General features: G+C 34.1%; 1 protein-coding gene across 2 annotated transcripts in view; it reads right to left on the reverse strand.

Moving 5' to 3' along the window:
- The window catches only part of LOC119071164 (lachesin-like), an 88,517-nt gene that overhangs the window by 13,570 nt on the left and 57,947 nt on the right, over positions 1-17,000 (reverse strand). For both annotated transcript variants that reach the window (XM_037175934.1, XM_037175925.1), the window contains exons 6-8: positions 10,045-10,172; positions 1,823-1,969; positions 1,734-1,755 (exon numbers count right to left, since the gene is read on the reverse strand). In XM_037175934.1, the coding sequence (XP_037031829.1) occupies positions 1,734-1,755; positions 1,823-1,969; positions 10,045-10,172 (297 nt within the window). The remainder of the gene's footprint in view (positions 1-1,733; positions 1,756-1,822; positions 1,970-10,044; positions 10,173-17,000) is intronic.

The following is a 17,000-nucleotide window of genomic DNA, read 5'->3' on the forward strand; positions in this document are numbered from 1 at the left end:
AGTTTAGATGAAGAATTTTCAAAAATAGTTCCGGATATTGAATGTGTAGATGTTTTCCACATAAAAGTTTCTATTTTCTAGTACACAGAAAATTCGATGTCGAGGAATCTCGTGCCCATACATTTTGTTTTTTTTTGGTGTTGTTGTAATTTTGGAAATGGGTTCGAAATGCTTTTATCTAGTGGGCGTGGGCGTGAATTTTCGAAATGGGTGAAAACTTCATCTAGCATGTTTTTCGAGAAACTGAAAATTGAAAAGGGTGCGAACTGCGAACTCAATTGAGAGCTAATGGTTTTCGAAACCATTTCGCATGGTTAAATTAATTTTCATTTAGAGACGATTTCTTCTTCAATGAATGACAACTTACAGGTAAATGATCGCATAAAAATTATGTTAATGGTCCACGACCTAAGACGTCTGTAAATTTCTTTTTCATGTCGAATAAAAGAGCCCTGACGATGGTTTAATTCCAAACCGAAACGTTGGCTAATTAACGTTGGTCCTCCTGATATCAATTGAGGGTGTTTTGACGGTAATGCTGACCGAAATTTTTTAATTTTCCCTTCACAGAATTCTACCCGCAAAAATTGTTAGTTTTCTTTTTACACTCTGAATAGAGTCTGTAGTCAGCACCCATTTCACATTTTTTAAGTTCAACGCAAACTATCAAGATCGAGTCGTAGTTATTTCCAATTTACGATTCCTACCCTGAAGTATAAATCTCGCTCGTCGCGATTTTTTCAATGGGCGCGAGATTCCTATCAGTTGTCTTAACTTGTTCTATCAGAAAGTAGGTGCAAAGTAAGTAACAGACTGACTGAGACAAGCGTTACAGAGTGGTGTCGTTCACCAGGATTGAACTAACACTGAGCTACCATCAGGCATTTTCATTTTTGTATACGAGTTTCAATTTTCAGGCCTTTTTGCATACATCGAACAGTGAACGTTTTTGGTACATAGTCTGGCAAAGTTAGATAGCAAATTTTTATTAGGTTTTATATCGTTTTCCCTCCTTTTACGTCGTCGTGGCACCATTTAAAACATGTTCATCGGAACCCCAAGTTGTACATGGTTCCGATGTTTGAACATTCGATCATTTTTTATACGTATATTTTTCTAGACTGAGTCACGGCAGAGTAAAATAAACCAGGCAGGAGCAGTTCATTTTTGAAACGTCAAACAAGGGACCTAATACAGTGTATGAAGATGAACTTAAATGAAGACTACTAGATAATTCAGGTCAATAGTCAAATCAAGCGCTACTACCTGGTTTAATTTACTCTGCCGTGGCTGAGTAAATAGCTGAACCTTTATTTTACAAAAATAAGAAGTCTATCACAAAAAAAACTCTATTGATGGTAAAAGATGGTAAAGGAGACTTACTCGTCCACTTCATCTTAAGACTAAGATTTCTCAAGAGTCTACGCACGGCAGAGTAAAAACTGGCAGGAGCCCTTGATTAGTCGTCTTACATTTTGCGAATAAAATTAATTCAACTTAAGTCAGTGTACACTTGAGTTCATTTTCATACAGTGTATTGGGTCCTTTATTTGACATTCGAAAAATGAACGGCTCCTTCCCGGCTTTACTCTGCCGTAGTCTTAGCTCTCTTAGCTGTATTTATGTCAAGATTATAAATTATTTAAATGTCATCCGTCAGATTAATATAATCGCAACAAACTAACAAACAATTTAATTCTTTTGACTGACACGGTCACAATTATTCTACTTACCATTTAAAACGTGCACTCTCACCTGAAACGAAAAATGACAAATTCATTTCTTCATTCACGAAAACAACAAAAAAAACTAATTTTCTTACACTAGCTACGTCTGCATTTGATGGTGAACACGAATACCGACCAGAATCTGCTAGATCAGCGTTTTGTATAAGTAAATACGATGTTGTCACATCACCCTTCTCAGTGATTACGGATACGCCTCCTCTTGTTGAATCATAGCTAATCACCTGAATAATTAGATTTTCGCATATATATATTGTGGGTGTGCGTTGTATATCGTCAAGCAATATAAACTCAGTAGAAGATATGGTAGATAATGAAAGTTTATGGACAAAAATGAAAATGAATAGCAAAAGATGATGCTACTATGTATATACTTGAAATGGGCCACGCTTTTTTTATGGGATTGAGGTTAAACTAGGAAGGAAAACGACGGAAATTGAAAGCATTTAGGCGGCGGTTTTTTCGCATTTAAATCTACGGTTGATGTTCAAGAATGGAAAAAGTTTTTTTTTCTCTTTAAAATAATTTTTGCGTTGAAAATACGTGAAATGGTAATTTAAGGATGGAATTTGCGTTTTTTTTTTTTTTTCGTTTAACGCTACATTTAATAAAGGAAATTAAAGGATTAACTGGGAATGTGTTTTAGAATTATGCTGGTAAATAAATTATGACTTACATGGGGTAATGGTATTAGTTCTTTGTTCGTGCTGATTTTTTTTTACTTTAATTTATGTCGCTTAAAAATGGGATATATGGGACTAGTTAGCATTAGCAAGGTTTTTGCTTCGTTTATTATTCTGTGGTGACTAACAACAAGTTTTAATCTTTTAGGAGCGGCGTACCGCCGTATAATCATTCTGTTACTTCTGATGATCAAAATATAACTCACAGTTTGATATAAAATCTATTACTTCATTTGTTTAACTATTAATTTGATATTATAAGACCATACTGACCGTGGGTCATCGCTTATTTTTAACGTTGTTGTTGTCTGATTAGTATCGCGGTAAATTAAAATTAAAGAAAATTGGCAATTTTTCATAAATGACGTCACTCTGTTAGGAGCGAGAGACAGTATTAACTAACAAATTTGGGTCACTCTTGTCTCTTTTCGCGTGAGGATGTGGAAGGGTGTCTCTAAAATAGCGTGACGTCATTTATTAACGGCCCCTGATCGAAAATTAGGATAACCTTCATAATCCTACTCAACGGTTAAAGACAAATACGCCACAAGCGTAAACGTTCTGTAAGCTTGGTGGTTGAAGTAGTTTTCTTGTAGAATATGTCAATCGATCTGATTGCTGCCTCTGAGGATTCAAAGATGGAATGTAATTTGTTAATGAAAGTGCTTGCAATTCCAACTCTCTTAAATATTTCGTTAATGAAGAGCGATGCCATTGGTACCTTATTTTCGACAATTGTTACTATTTGGTTGATTAAAAAATTATTTAATTTTTTTATACACCAGGGGAAGAAAAGTTGGAAATTTCATTATGAGTATGAGTCACTCGAGAAAATTAAATTTTCTTATTTTTTTCCGGAGGTCAAAATAAAAAAGACTCCCGAGATGTTGGGTGAGGTGCAGCTGCGTTGTGAAAATAATTTTTGGTAACCTGATCACAAAAGCTCATAATTTTTCTTTGTCGGCGTCTCTGGTCCAAATAGTTTGATATAAAATCTTTTACGTGTTACGGCATGTTTCATTTTCATTTGCATTGCCTAATCACGTAAAGCATTGTACTTACGAGGTTCCAAGTTGTGTATTTGACAAGTGGGGAATACAGCCCTCCCCTTCGGGTCGGGCTGTAACACCCCACTTATCAAATACACAACTTGGAACCTCGGAAGTAATATACTATTACTTCATTTGTTGAATCACTATTTTTATTATAAAAGACCACAATACCCATAATAGATCATTGTTCATTTTCATGCTAAACTGATTCTTAGCCGTTTCTAAAAAATTTACATTTGATTGGACAAGCCATACCAAGTTATTGTGCAACATTTTACAGATTTTTACAGATAAAAAACTTCGAAAAACTTCAGATTATGTAGCTGAATTGATGCATTACGAAATTGATTCGTATTGAACGAAGCAATACATAGCAAAATATCTTGAATTGTTGAATGAATGCAACGAGGACGTACCACCTACGGATACATCAGCGTCGATATATCCTCTCTAAAAAAAAGGTCAAACTATGGTTCGATGATCAATTTCACAGTTTAGCATAGTATAGCATATATTTTATGCAATATAACTAAGCTACACTTTATAGTTCACAGAACATGAATCCTAGCATCAATTTATTGACGAAATTGTTTACCTAGCTATACTATTATCTGTGCCCTATACAATATATCCGTGTATGTTTGGGCGTTACGTCTTCATTTTATATTTAACCGGAAATGTTGTTTTATTTGCTACAAAATTTATGTGACGTTCTAAGCGTTGCTTTATCCAACTAGAATGTAGGTGGAATATAATTTATGACATTTACGTCGATGAAGGACAGACAGTAAAAATAACTTTCGATTCGATTAATTACACGGCAAAATATTTCTATATGTAAAGTAAACTAAGAATACACAAAGGCCTCCATTCACAATTGACTGACATGATAACTTAAAGTCTCTTTATATGGATGAAATAAAAGACCAAAGCGAAGTTAGTCCTCGCATCCAGGTGCGAATAGAATTAATCGATTATTGTCAGGGCTACTATTTTTCTTCATGATCCCTCCTACAAATTGTTAGAAAGTCAGCTGCCCAAAATCATCAATTGAGGTTTTAATTGTAGAAGGCTTCACAGAAAAGTTCGAAAGTCGTTCTTCTCATGGAATTTCATTCTTTGGAAGACCTTTACATGTAAAATCCATTAAAAAACTCGGAATAAAAATGAAAAGTGTAGTTTTCTCACAAAACCTCACCCTCGCATCAAATTTACCAAATTCACAACAAAAACAGGATTTGTTCTTTTTAATAAATTTTAAAAATTTTCTCAATAGAGCATTTAGTCTGGTTTCTTATGTCGAAAAAAAAAAGCGTTCTGCTCGATTCAGAACTTTTTTGATTTTTGACGACTGGATATGATTGGGGGGCCAGACTTTCTTAACTATATATGAGATATGAGATATACCGCTATGAAGCACTATCCTTACAGGCGAAAAAAACTGATGGACGTTTTATCCTTGAGTTCTAGCGTTAGGAGCAAGATGGACACTGAGGAGTGATGGAGGCCTTCAACTATCCTTAAAAACAAAATACAGTCGACAAAAACTGACGGAAGCTCACTTTATCCTTGAGTTCTAGCGTTGTGAGCACTTAGAGGTCATTCAAGAATTGTCATATTGTGGGGAATCATTCAAAGACACATTCAAAGTTCTTAATCGAGTTCTTAATCGAGCAGGAGGACATAAGAAACCGGACTAATTGGATGACGTACTAGTTTACACTGAAAACGTAAAAAGTAGTGAACACGTCAATAAGATCCATGCCCTATCCGTTTTGCATAAGCGGGAAGAAGAGGGTTTTGATTCCGTATATTTGCCGTGCTTAATTTGTGAATGGCCCTTGAAGTTCTAGGTTTTTAGTATTTTGAACTATCGCATTTAGAATTTGCGCTTCGTATTTCTAGTACTTCGGGAAGCCTACATGGGTAGTACAGTCCTGAAAAATACCGATTGATCCCAATTTATACCTTTACTTAAAAAACCTTTTACCTAATTCTAGTACTTCAAGAAGGTCAAAACATTAGTGAATAATAATAGTTTGTGGATTGAACGGTTAGAAATAGATTTGGACCAGAAAAACGTTTCTCGTTTCGTATTAGAATTTACAGAAATCATTAGGAACGATGGGTCTCTCGTTACACCAGGTGCAAATAATGACAAAGGTTCTTCCGCACCACCGTTTGAATATAGCGTCCACCAATGAACAACGTTTCAGTAATAATTATTTTTTGTATCAATCAGATGGACGACATATAGCAAATATTTTAATTAATGGCTTTCTCACATTGTTATTATACCGAGCCGGTAAAGCGAAAGAGAAAAATTGTGGGTTTCCTTTCACCCATATATTCGGTTTTTTTTTCCTATAGAAGGTTCATTCAATCTATTTGTCGAATTAAAGAGAAATTTTCGAGAGTTCCTTATTGATGTTATCTTGAAAAATGTGACCAATTCAAACCGTGTCACCTCATCTAATATTGTACGATACGATAAAGAAGCTGAATGAGAATGGAAGCTTGTAAGCAGCAAGTATAAATATATATAAATAAAGGACAATTGTGTAAACGAGAGAAAAGGCAAACATAAACGAAAATCTTCTGTCAGAAATTAATTGGTAAGATTAGGCAAGTAATGGGTTTTCCTATCACAATAATCTTAATACATTGAGATTTTTCTCAAAAATATTTTTATGTCTTCAATCTTCCTCTTTTATTTCATTCATTCACTTGTCTTAAAGTTGTCAAATCACTGCTTTTTTTTGATTTTATAGCTGACTTATTAGTTCTGGGTTTATATTTCATTTGATTTAGCTCCTCTAAGCCATTTATGTCTGGGGATTTTTATATTGCTGTTTGCTGGAATGGCCGGTAATTAAAAATGACAGGAAAATGGTATTCTTTCATTCCCATTTATTTATTGAAGCTTATCATCTCAGTGGAAACAAATCGAAAGCAATAAATAATTTTCATTTTATTGGAGTGGTCTCTCAATCAATAAAATTTGTACCGCGTTTATGGTGGGGGAGTGAATTATAAGAACCATAAATTTCTATTTTTATTGGTCGTTTTAATGGACTTTATACCTTTGAGTAAAATTAAAAGACAAGCCAAATCAAGCGATTAAGAATGCCGTAAAAGGTTAAAACATTTGTGAATAATAATTGATTTCCGGTTTCGTTTGCTGAATAATAATTGCAAATTCTGCGGTTTTCATTAAAAAAAACGGATGATACAGTTGTTAATGTCGCCAATATTTGTTTCACAAAAAAAAATTACTAAAAGCCATCTGTGTTCTCTACAAAGAAATTAATCAGCCAGTGTCGACATCGTTTTGCATATAAATCGTTTTTATTGTCAGACTTTCGTTGGATATTACTCGAGAGAGTACGTCGAGACCATGCGTCATCAGTTGATTTTAATTTAATGTTTCGGAATCAGCTTAGAGTTGCATAATCGTTTAATTTACGGAAGAGACGACGATTGGTAAAGCTGAGAAATTGTTTGTAAACAAATAATTTATGAATTTATATGCTGCTGCAGTGCTGATGCAGCAGTCGAATTAGTTATTTTTCGGAATCCAGAACATAAATAAATTTTGATGAAAAATGAAGCATTGAAAGGATAGATAAATTGCGATTTCCACATACAATTGTACAGCGGATGTCAGTTAAATTTAGATAGGAAGTTCCTTCAGCTATTGACTACTCATACCACTTGAAATACGTCTCTAAATGGTTTTAGAGCTAACACGTGTAAGTTTTGAATCGATACAAAATCCATTTTACATGGAGACAACGAACCAACGATGACCACAGTTAAAAAAGAGGACATGTTAAAACGTATGAAGTACTAGATTTTTATCAGACGTAAGTCGATGTATTCAACAGTATTAAGTAATAGATTTAATGATGAGGTATACAGCGATATCATTACTGTTTCTAAATGTAAGTAACTGGAGTTTTTGACATATTAAGTTCAATCCGAGCGGCTAAAGCAGTTATATCCAGATCTCAATTCCATTTTCTTAGAAAAAAGCTCAAACATTGAAAGCTTTCGATTTGTTTTTTTTTTATAAATTCCGTTTTTGGCTTATGAAGGTTTGAAAAAACTTTCATTTGTTCACGTTTAAACATATGTGCAAACCTTCGCTTAGATCCACTCAAGTGGTAGCTTTTGGTAAAGAAACCACTGACTGGTCACGAGTTAGCAGATTTGGTGATGAGTTGGAAAATGATTTCGAATATGATTCGCTAGACTTGTTCATGCGCAAATCGGTATAGTGTTCTTAGAACATTGTATCGAGTACCACTGTCGCCATGGCCTGATGAGAAATGGTATTTTTGAACTGCATATTAATGCAAAACGTCGAAAGACGTATTCAATTTTGTCTCAGATCGAAACAGTGGTCGAATGGTGATGTGTGCAATACATTTATAGCCATCAGTGACCATTTGTGGGAAAATATTTTCTCGTTTTCCTCAGACTTTAATTGAGAAATTTTACAATATTTAAAAGAAATGGTTTCGGGAAAATTTGTAGGGTACAATGAAAAAGCAATCAAATTTCAGCCAAAGTTTGCTGATTTCAGCTTTTTCACTCATAGTATGAGTCTCATACAAACGAAACTGGTTATGAGTGTTTATATACATGGATTTAACTGTACGTGTACAAGCATGGGCCTGGTAGTGGTAGAACCATATAAACATGCATAGCCATTTTGTTTGTATGAAATTTGATTTCCCTTTACTGTACTTTTTCATTTCTTCGAAATTTACTCAATATTGCAAAACAAACATAAATACGCAAAATAAAAAATAAAATATGTTTGTCCACATTAACTGTAGCACGTTTTTTCAACGGAAATACTAAATTATACTCCAGATATCAAATTGAAGTGCTCAAAGGACAAAACATCAAACATTTATTTCGTTCTCTCTTTTTCTCTTCATTGATCAGCTCCATTGACCATTACGTTAGTTAATACCCATAATCCAGATGAGAGTTTAAAAAAATCAATTTCATTTTCCATTCCAAAATAACCACAAAATTAAATGGAAATTTCACCGAAAAAACCTTTTAAATCAAAAATAGGAATATGCAATATCATGTTCATTCGATTTCATATTCAAATCTCATTCAATCTTTCAATAACGAAATTGATTTATAACCCACATCAACGGAATAAAAAAAAACTGCAGAGTTTAGGTTTGATTACGTCAATCAATAAAGCATATACATACGTCGCATCGGTATAATCGAATATACGTTGGGATACTTTAACCCAAAAAATAAAGCGCTTGAAATATAGTTGTACGCAAATATGTTTCTTTGCCTCATTCCCTTTTATACATTATGAGTTTCCGTTTACTTCTGTTGATTGAAGTGTATTTCTCCAGAAGTGAAAACTCAAACTAAATGTAAAAAAATAACTTGAAAAATTACAATGGCACTTTGAGCAACGGTACCATTCTAACTATGAATACTGAAATTGGAAAATATATACGAGAAAGTTTAAAGTTTTCCAATATCAGATTTTCCAATTTCACAAAAACCAACTTTCAAACAATGTTTTACTTTTTCTTTACCATTTTCGTTTGGCTCATACGTAACCGGGAAGTTTTGAGCGATATTTCAATTTTTATTTTCAACAAAAGAAAACAGACGCTTGTAATATCTGATTGTTTACATAATAGGTGCATCAACTAATTACTTTATTTGTTCGATCGAGAACACTTGAAAACGATGAAAACTTTTCATTTGGTGCATAAAATCCGATATAAATTTACTTATCAACTTTAAGCTGAACAAAAAAAGTTATCGGCCAAGTTCGAAAACCATTTCACGTCTACCGTATAAGTTATGCTCAGTGCGAAAATCCTCTTTGTTCAATCGGTAAAATGCAACTCGAAAAAAAAACTTTCGTAAAAAGGGAGTTGAATGTAAATCAAGAACTGAGCAACAGCATACTACAAGATTGATGATATAAAGTTAACTTTTCTGTTGAATTTTTTTTTAGGATTAAAGAACATACTGTACCGTTACAAGGAACTGTTTTTCGTGTGGCAGTTGCTAAAACTCATTAAAAGATCCATGAAAACCACATTCGTTGACTTATATATGTCGGAAAAGGAGTGTGTATTTAGATGGTTGAATTGCAGCTGTTGTTTTAGACTTTGAAAATTGTAATGTAAACCGAAACAGATAATTTATTTTCACATTATTGGTTGTTTGTTGAGGTCAGATCGGTCAGGGTTTCGTATTTTCATGTATCGTATTTTATTGAAAATACCTTGGCATCATTGAAAGAGAACACGATATTTGGTTGGAAAAAATATTTTGATTGAATGTTTGCGGCACATAAAATTTTTCATTTTACTGGATTTAAAACGAAAATAAATTGAACAAAATTCTACCAAGCGTTAACTTATTTCGATGCATTTTAATGTCATGAAAAATGATTTTCGAAAATTATTTAAAAAAATTTAAATAAAAAAAATTGAAAAAATTGCGAAAACTACGATTTCAATCGGCGATTTAATTAATTTTTTTTTGTTGTATAATTACCTCATCGTGATGATACCAAAAAATGTATGCGGGCGGCTCTGGACTGTATTTGACAGCACATGTTAAATTAATCGTACTGCCTTTGTCCACATGTAGGTCGGGTGATCCTAAAATTGCTGCAGTTGGAACTGGAAATGGTAATCATCTTTAAGTTACGCTTATTTTCACCCAATTCAGCATCACTAGCACAAAATAATACCGTTATCAATACGTCTACCTAAACATCTCCCTAAACAGCAATTATTCATATTCAAAGTCAAACGGACACAAATTCCAAATAAAATTTATCTTCAATCAGTCGACCGACTTCTAGAACTGCATAATCTGACACAAAACGTAATTGGAATACGAGTATAGATAATCGAAGTGACGTTATCTGCTTTCCGACCATCAAATGGGGTATGTATATTACGTAAGATAAATTTGTGGATAGGTATTACGGTCATACCGCATAATAATGTTGAAAATTTATGTATTACCGTATAGGAAACAACATTACGTTGCTTGAGACGAAAACTCCGAAACTACCGATACAACATTTTATACAACAGTGTTCACAAGAGAATTGCATATATCTGCTGAGACAGTTTATAAAAATTTAGTTTATCTACTTCAAAGGTCCGAACTCTCAGTGACGACGCGAGAGGTAGAGTAGACTTTTCAGTAAAAGATTAAGAAGTTTCTACATGACACTTATTAATAGTACATTAATTACCAATGGAACAAATGCTGGAAATGGCACTTCCTGTGTGTAAACAGCATGTGTTTCATTGCCAAATATAGGTATTTTACTCAAAAACTTGAGGTAATGTTTTGCTGCCATGAAGTAAAGTTAACTTTACCTCACGTTTTTGAGTAAAATTTAGGAAATCAGCTGACATATTAACATTATGATTGTCAAGGCAAAACGAGACAAGCAATTGGTGTCATCAGTAGAGCTTCGTTTAAGCATTTATCCATTAACTCGTTATTCACCAGAGCTTTGTTTGTGAAAGCCGGCGTAATAGTTATTTACCTTACGGATGCAAAAATGTTTTTTTTTGCGAGTGAGAGGTTTCCAACACGAGCCGGAGGCGAGTTTTGGAATCTAATTCGTTTAAAAGGCCTTTTAGCACAAGTAAGGAACAACATTTTTCCTAAACGACATTGGAAATACGCGCCGAATCCGCGATATTATATTGAACAATATAGTTAGAAAAACCATAGACTCAAAATCTGCGGACCGGCCCTGTCGTTAAGAAAAGATCGTTACCAATCGTTATCCGATTGAAACATGCTGCAGATTTTTTCAAAACAATTTCACCACCTCGAATCGAGCCTAGCCGACATTCACTATAAATCTAATAAATTCAAACGACACACACTATGGTTGGGTGTAAATTAGTCACCCCCGAAGGACTTTTCAATTCGCCGAACGGCACATGAAACAATTTTCGGCCAACATTTCCACTAATTTAGCTGACACTGAAAAGGACATGCCATATTATCGGGTTTCCACGTTAATTGGTAAAATCTATATACATCGATCGGACATTAGTGTTTACATGACATCCCAAATACAAACAAAATTCAAGTGCTAAAGCATATTGATATGTAAATGCAGTTCTATTATGCAATTTCATTTTAGTGTGTTCCAACTAAATTACGGACAATGCGATAATTTAAAATCGATGGACCTAAAGCGTACAATACACACAACATTTTCAATTGAACATACAACCGTTTAGATGATGGCAATTGCATTATAAAATATATTTTTCAGGAAAATTGACAATGCCAGAAACTACCATGACGAACAAATATATTCTCAACATTTTCGGAATGTTTCTTAGCTATTTCTGGCACACTCATTTAACATGTTAATTACTAGGCCCCACCTCTTGGGTGGGTCAGGTCCCTTGACTGTTTTTTTTCTTCTATAATTCCAGTCTTAGTTTTCTAACCATTTTAAAATGAGGTGGTGTTTTTGAGATCACAAAATTAAAGTCACACGAAAAGGTGATGTCTCTTTTATTAAGAAAACATCAGTCATCACATGCTTCATTTTACTCATATTTATTTAATTTCCTGAAGAAACAAAAAGAGCTATGAGTTGAAGGTCCAGCGAGCGATGTCTTACTCCTAATATGAGTCTCCTATATAGTCTACTAAAAGCGCTGAACAGGTGGCGCATTTCTTGCCTACCTCTTGAAAAAAAAAATAACTCATGTGAATTACGGCCCTCGCTTCGCTCTGGCAAAATTCACACTCGTGCAAACACTTTAGGAACGAAAAAATTTCTTTTAAGAACACGATTTCACACAAAAATTGTCGTATATCGCAGATTACCAATCCAATAAAGTCCAATGTTCGAATTTAACCACATGAATTACGATACTGGTAAACACTTAATATTTTCAAATCTGCGATTTTTGATGCCTCTGAGAATTACTCGAGTTATCGTGTTATCAAGCAAGCAAGATTGTTCTAGACTTCTAGATTGTTCAACCAGAAATCCAGATTCACTTACTCGTCGAATAATTTTTTTTTTACAATTATAATCCAACCTCACTACTCCAATATTATACATCTACAAACTTAAAATCGGGTAGAAATTACTGAAGTTATCACGATAACAAGGAAAAGCGTCTGAGTATAATTTCTCCCATATCTTGTAACAACGATCACAAAATTATATTCACATGAAAAATCAATGTCTCTTTTATTTAGAAAACAGCAGCCATCAAATGCTTCATTTTACTCAAATTTAATTTAATTTTCTGCAGAAAAAAAGAGCTGTGAGTTGCTGGCCCAGCGAGCGATGTTTTACTATTTTACTCTATTACGAGTCTTTTATATTGTCTCCTAAAAAGCGCTATGAGTGTCAAATAACAGAAAACATACAAAACATGCGCTATGAGTGGAAGGTCCAGCGAGGTACGTTTAACAGCTGATATGAGTCTCCTATATAGTCTACTAAAATTGGCGTATTTCCTGCCTACCTCTTGAAAAAATATAACTCGTGTGAATTACGGCCCTCGCTTCGCTTTGGCCGCAAAGTTCACACTCGTTCAAACATTTTAGGAACGAAAAAAATTCTTTTAAGAATACGGATTTCACGCACAAATTGTCGTATATCCCAGATTACTAGTCCAATTAAATTCCAATGTTCGAGTTTAACCACATGAATTATGCTACTGGTCGAAATTGATTTTTGAAGCCTCTGAGAATTACTCGAGCTATCGGTTTCTCAAGCAAGCAAGCAAAAACTCTTTTGGGAAGTACTTCTTAATTGTTAGACCAGAAATCCAGAATTTCACAACTCGTCAAATAAGAAATTTTTCTGGAAATCCGTTGCAAAAATGTCGTGGTATAACAAGTTATGTTTACAATTACTCCAAACTCACTACTTCAATATCATTCTCTGTCAATTAAAACAAAAAAATTGAAAATCGGGTAAAAATTACTCAAGTTATCGCATGATAACAAGAGAAAGCGTCTGTGTAGAATTTCTCCCATATCGTTGTTCGAACATTATCCATCTGCAAACTCAGCCTCAAGATTTTCAATCTTCGTCGATTAAGACAAAATCTTTGAAAATCGGATAAGAATTATGGAAGTTATCGCGGTAACAAGTAAAAAATTCTCTTGAGAATTACTCCCATCTCATTACTTCAATATTTCCCATCTACGAACTTAACCTCATGATTTTCATTCTCCGTCGATTAAAACCAAAATTTTGAAAATCGGTAAAGAATTACTCGAGCTATCGAGTCCACAAGTGTACGGACGTTTTCTGTATTTAACGTTTTTTGCCAATGTAGAACATTTTCAAAATATCAAAGTGAACTTAGCGTTACGGACATTTAATGGTATTTTCTTTCATAAGACCCTGACTTTCAGTCAAGGGAATAAAGGATGTACAATTGTGTCAGGGAGTAAGGAAGATGGAACTGACACCCAACATTTGTAGTTATATTACTTGGTTTTCTGTATGGTATGTATAACTACTGTGAGGTAGACGTTGCTATTAATACATGCTCCAGATACCTACTAATAATACCACTACTGTCATGCAGTAATGCTGAAAAACTTCCATTAGATTGCTTCATCATGTAATAGTAGATTACGCATCTATGGGAGGGATTATTTTGGAAAGCAGCCTATCAAAATCGGATGTATTTTCCAGTGGAACTTTTAAATAACTCTTTAATAGAACATTTTACTTACCAATGGGGCAAATGATGGAAATGGTACTTCTTGTGAAATTACACAGGTAATTACGGTAAACACACAAGAAGTACCATTTCCATCATTTGCCCCATTGCAAAATAAGGTATTTTATTCAAAGACTTGAGGTAAAGTTTTGGCTCCATGCGGTAAAGTTATCTTTACCTCACGTTTTTGAATCAGTCAATTTAGTCCTCAATATGACTTTATTTGCCCCAAAAGTAGATGCAAATACCTTATCAATGACCCTTACACGACCATGTACATACCTTTCATCAGGCCCGGACTGGTCATATATGGCGACTTGGAAAATCGCAAGTGCGCTTTTCTGAATTCATTCAATTTGCTATATTAACGCTTTTCAAATGTGCCTTTTCACCACATCAAGCGTTTTTGGCTACATTTCAAGCACCTGAATTTTCCTCAATTTCACAAAAGCATCTTTCAGCAGCCAATGCGGCCCTGCCTTTCATGTAACCTAGCGAAGTGATCATAAGAAACGTTCATCCTACACTGTGTATGTTTTCCATTTTCGATCACTTCCCACCTTAAAGGTTTAACAAATTTAGGAACGTTCGCAAAAATGCATCGCTCTGGAAAATGGATGCAAGCAAATATAGGGTCAATCGAAGAAATGATTACTGTTCCGGAGTCTTGGGGTCATGTGATGGCATTTTATTTTTCTGCTGACATTGGCTCTGTTGCAGCGACATCTTTCAGTGCAATAGCTAATCGTACTCTACCTGTAGAGTTGACATAGAATTGAGGAAAGAGAACTGGTGCCGTAATCCCTCTCGGTGAGATTAATTCACTTTCCAGGTAGCTCAATCGATATACAACGATGGACTCACGTCCTATATGTTACGGGTTCGACTCCCGTGTCAGACATAGTTCACATGCATAAGTATAAGTCACAATCGTGATTCTAAAATATCAACTACTAGCGACATCTAAGAGATCAATCATATGATTTACAATTCACAATCGTAAGATCTCTCTAAAATATGGGTATGTAGGCATGTTCACTGAACAATATCATCAATCGATTATACAATTTCCAAATAATCGATACAATATCAGTCGAATGTTTTATCGATAATCGAATTTGCGGCTTTGGAACTTGGACAGCATCACCTCGTGTATTGATACATTACAGCAATAAACTCTCTAAATTACTGTCTTTTTCTAAATCCCTTTTTTCTCCAACTTCTCTCATTTCTCCATAACGTACTTTAAGAGAAATGAGAGAAGTAAAAGAAATAAAAAATTTAGAAAAAGACGGTCATTTAGAGAGTTTATGACTGTATCATTTAGTGATGTACTTCTATTTTCCGGGTAAATAATTGAGATACGTTTTTTAACCAAAAGAGTCGACAGTCATAGAAAGAAATTCACAAAAAAAAGTAATTAGATCCCCGGTTTCGTAGTTTATACATTTCGATTTCAAGTTTTGTCCAGTAAAATAGACATGAAAATAATGCCTGCTTCTGCTTGAGTTATTCGTTTCTCTTTACGATTTTCCGTCACGTTCCGGGCTGATTAGTTGACAATAAAACTACTTTGAATGGTGAAGCGAAAGAAAATAGATGAAAGCTGCATATTTTGTGCCGTTGTAAAACGATAATTCGCAGAAAGTGCATTGAATTGTGTATAAGTCTTCTGCATCAAAAGCGTCGTCACCAAAAATTTCACATTCTCGCATTGCTTCCGTTGCCGATAGTGAAACACACAAAGGACAAAGGATCTAAGCTACTAACTAGATGCACAAAAATGAGCAAATATTTTGTAATCTCGCTGGATGGCATTCCATAGAAAGAATAGTTTCGTTAAACCACACAGACATGATCTAAAAAATGTTTTGTTCTGACAAGAGTTTAATGGGTAAGAGCGCATTTCTCTTCAACTCTTATTCATCAAATTCTATGATTCATAGAACAGTAAAATGTTAGCACGAAATTTTTCTACTTCACTCCACTTCAACGATTTTCAAGTGAAATAACGGCAAAAAATAAAACAATAAAAATAAAATTCCAATAACGAGAAAACATTAAATTTGTTGGCGATGGCAATTGTTCCGAAAGCAGAGGTTGAAAATTCTACCTTACGTTAGAAAAAAAAGGGAAAAAAGGTAGGAAAAGCGTCAACTGTGCTTGGGTGAGATTGTTAAAAATCGTAATGGATCGACGTTATTTTTCTCATTTTAACTTTCTGAAAAAGTTAAATGATTTGGAAGCAAAAACTTTTTTTTTCTTTCGTATATTCGTTCCTTGGCTCTGGTATTTAATGGTATTTATTATATATTTGTCAAGAAATAATACATTAACTGGTAATATGTTTTCATTCATATGATGACGACGGTGGCTGTGTGAGCAACGTGAGAAAAACGGTACAGAAATGTTTGAGCCAAAATTCTTTTCGAATAAAAAAAGTAAAAAGTTTCGTTTTCCACCGACAAACATAATGTAATGTATGGCAGGTCGCAGATTTATTATTTAAAAAGACAACGACAAAGTTTTGATTGAAAATACCTGTTGACAAATGACAGAGCAGACTTTGAGACGGGTGGTGCTATATCTATCTATATAATAGGTATACCTGTTCACAGTTTTTTTTTATCATTTTCTTTTTGATTATTTTATCTGTTGACTGCATCTAATGTTGTATTTATACCAAAAACGGTTTGATCGGTAACCATAAAAGTGAGCAAGTCGGTTGATGAATATTTCATTTTTATCAGAAAATTTTTT

The sequence above is a fragment of the Bradysia coprophila genome, chromosome II (assembly GCF_014529535.1).
Source record: "Bradysia coprophila strain Holo2 chromosome II, BU_Bcop_v1, whole genome shotgun sequence".
NCBI classification, from domain to species: Eukaryota; Metazoa; Arthropoda; class Insecta; order Diptera; family Sciaridae; genus Bradysia; species Bradysia coprophila.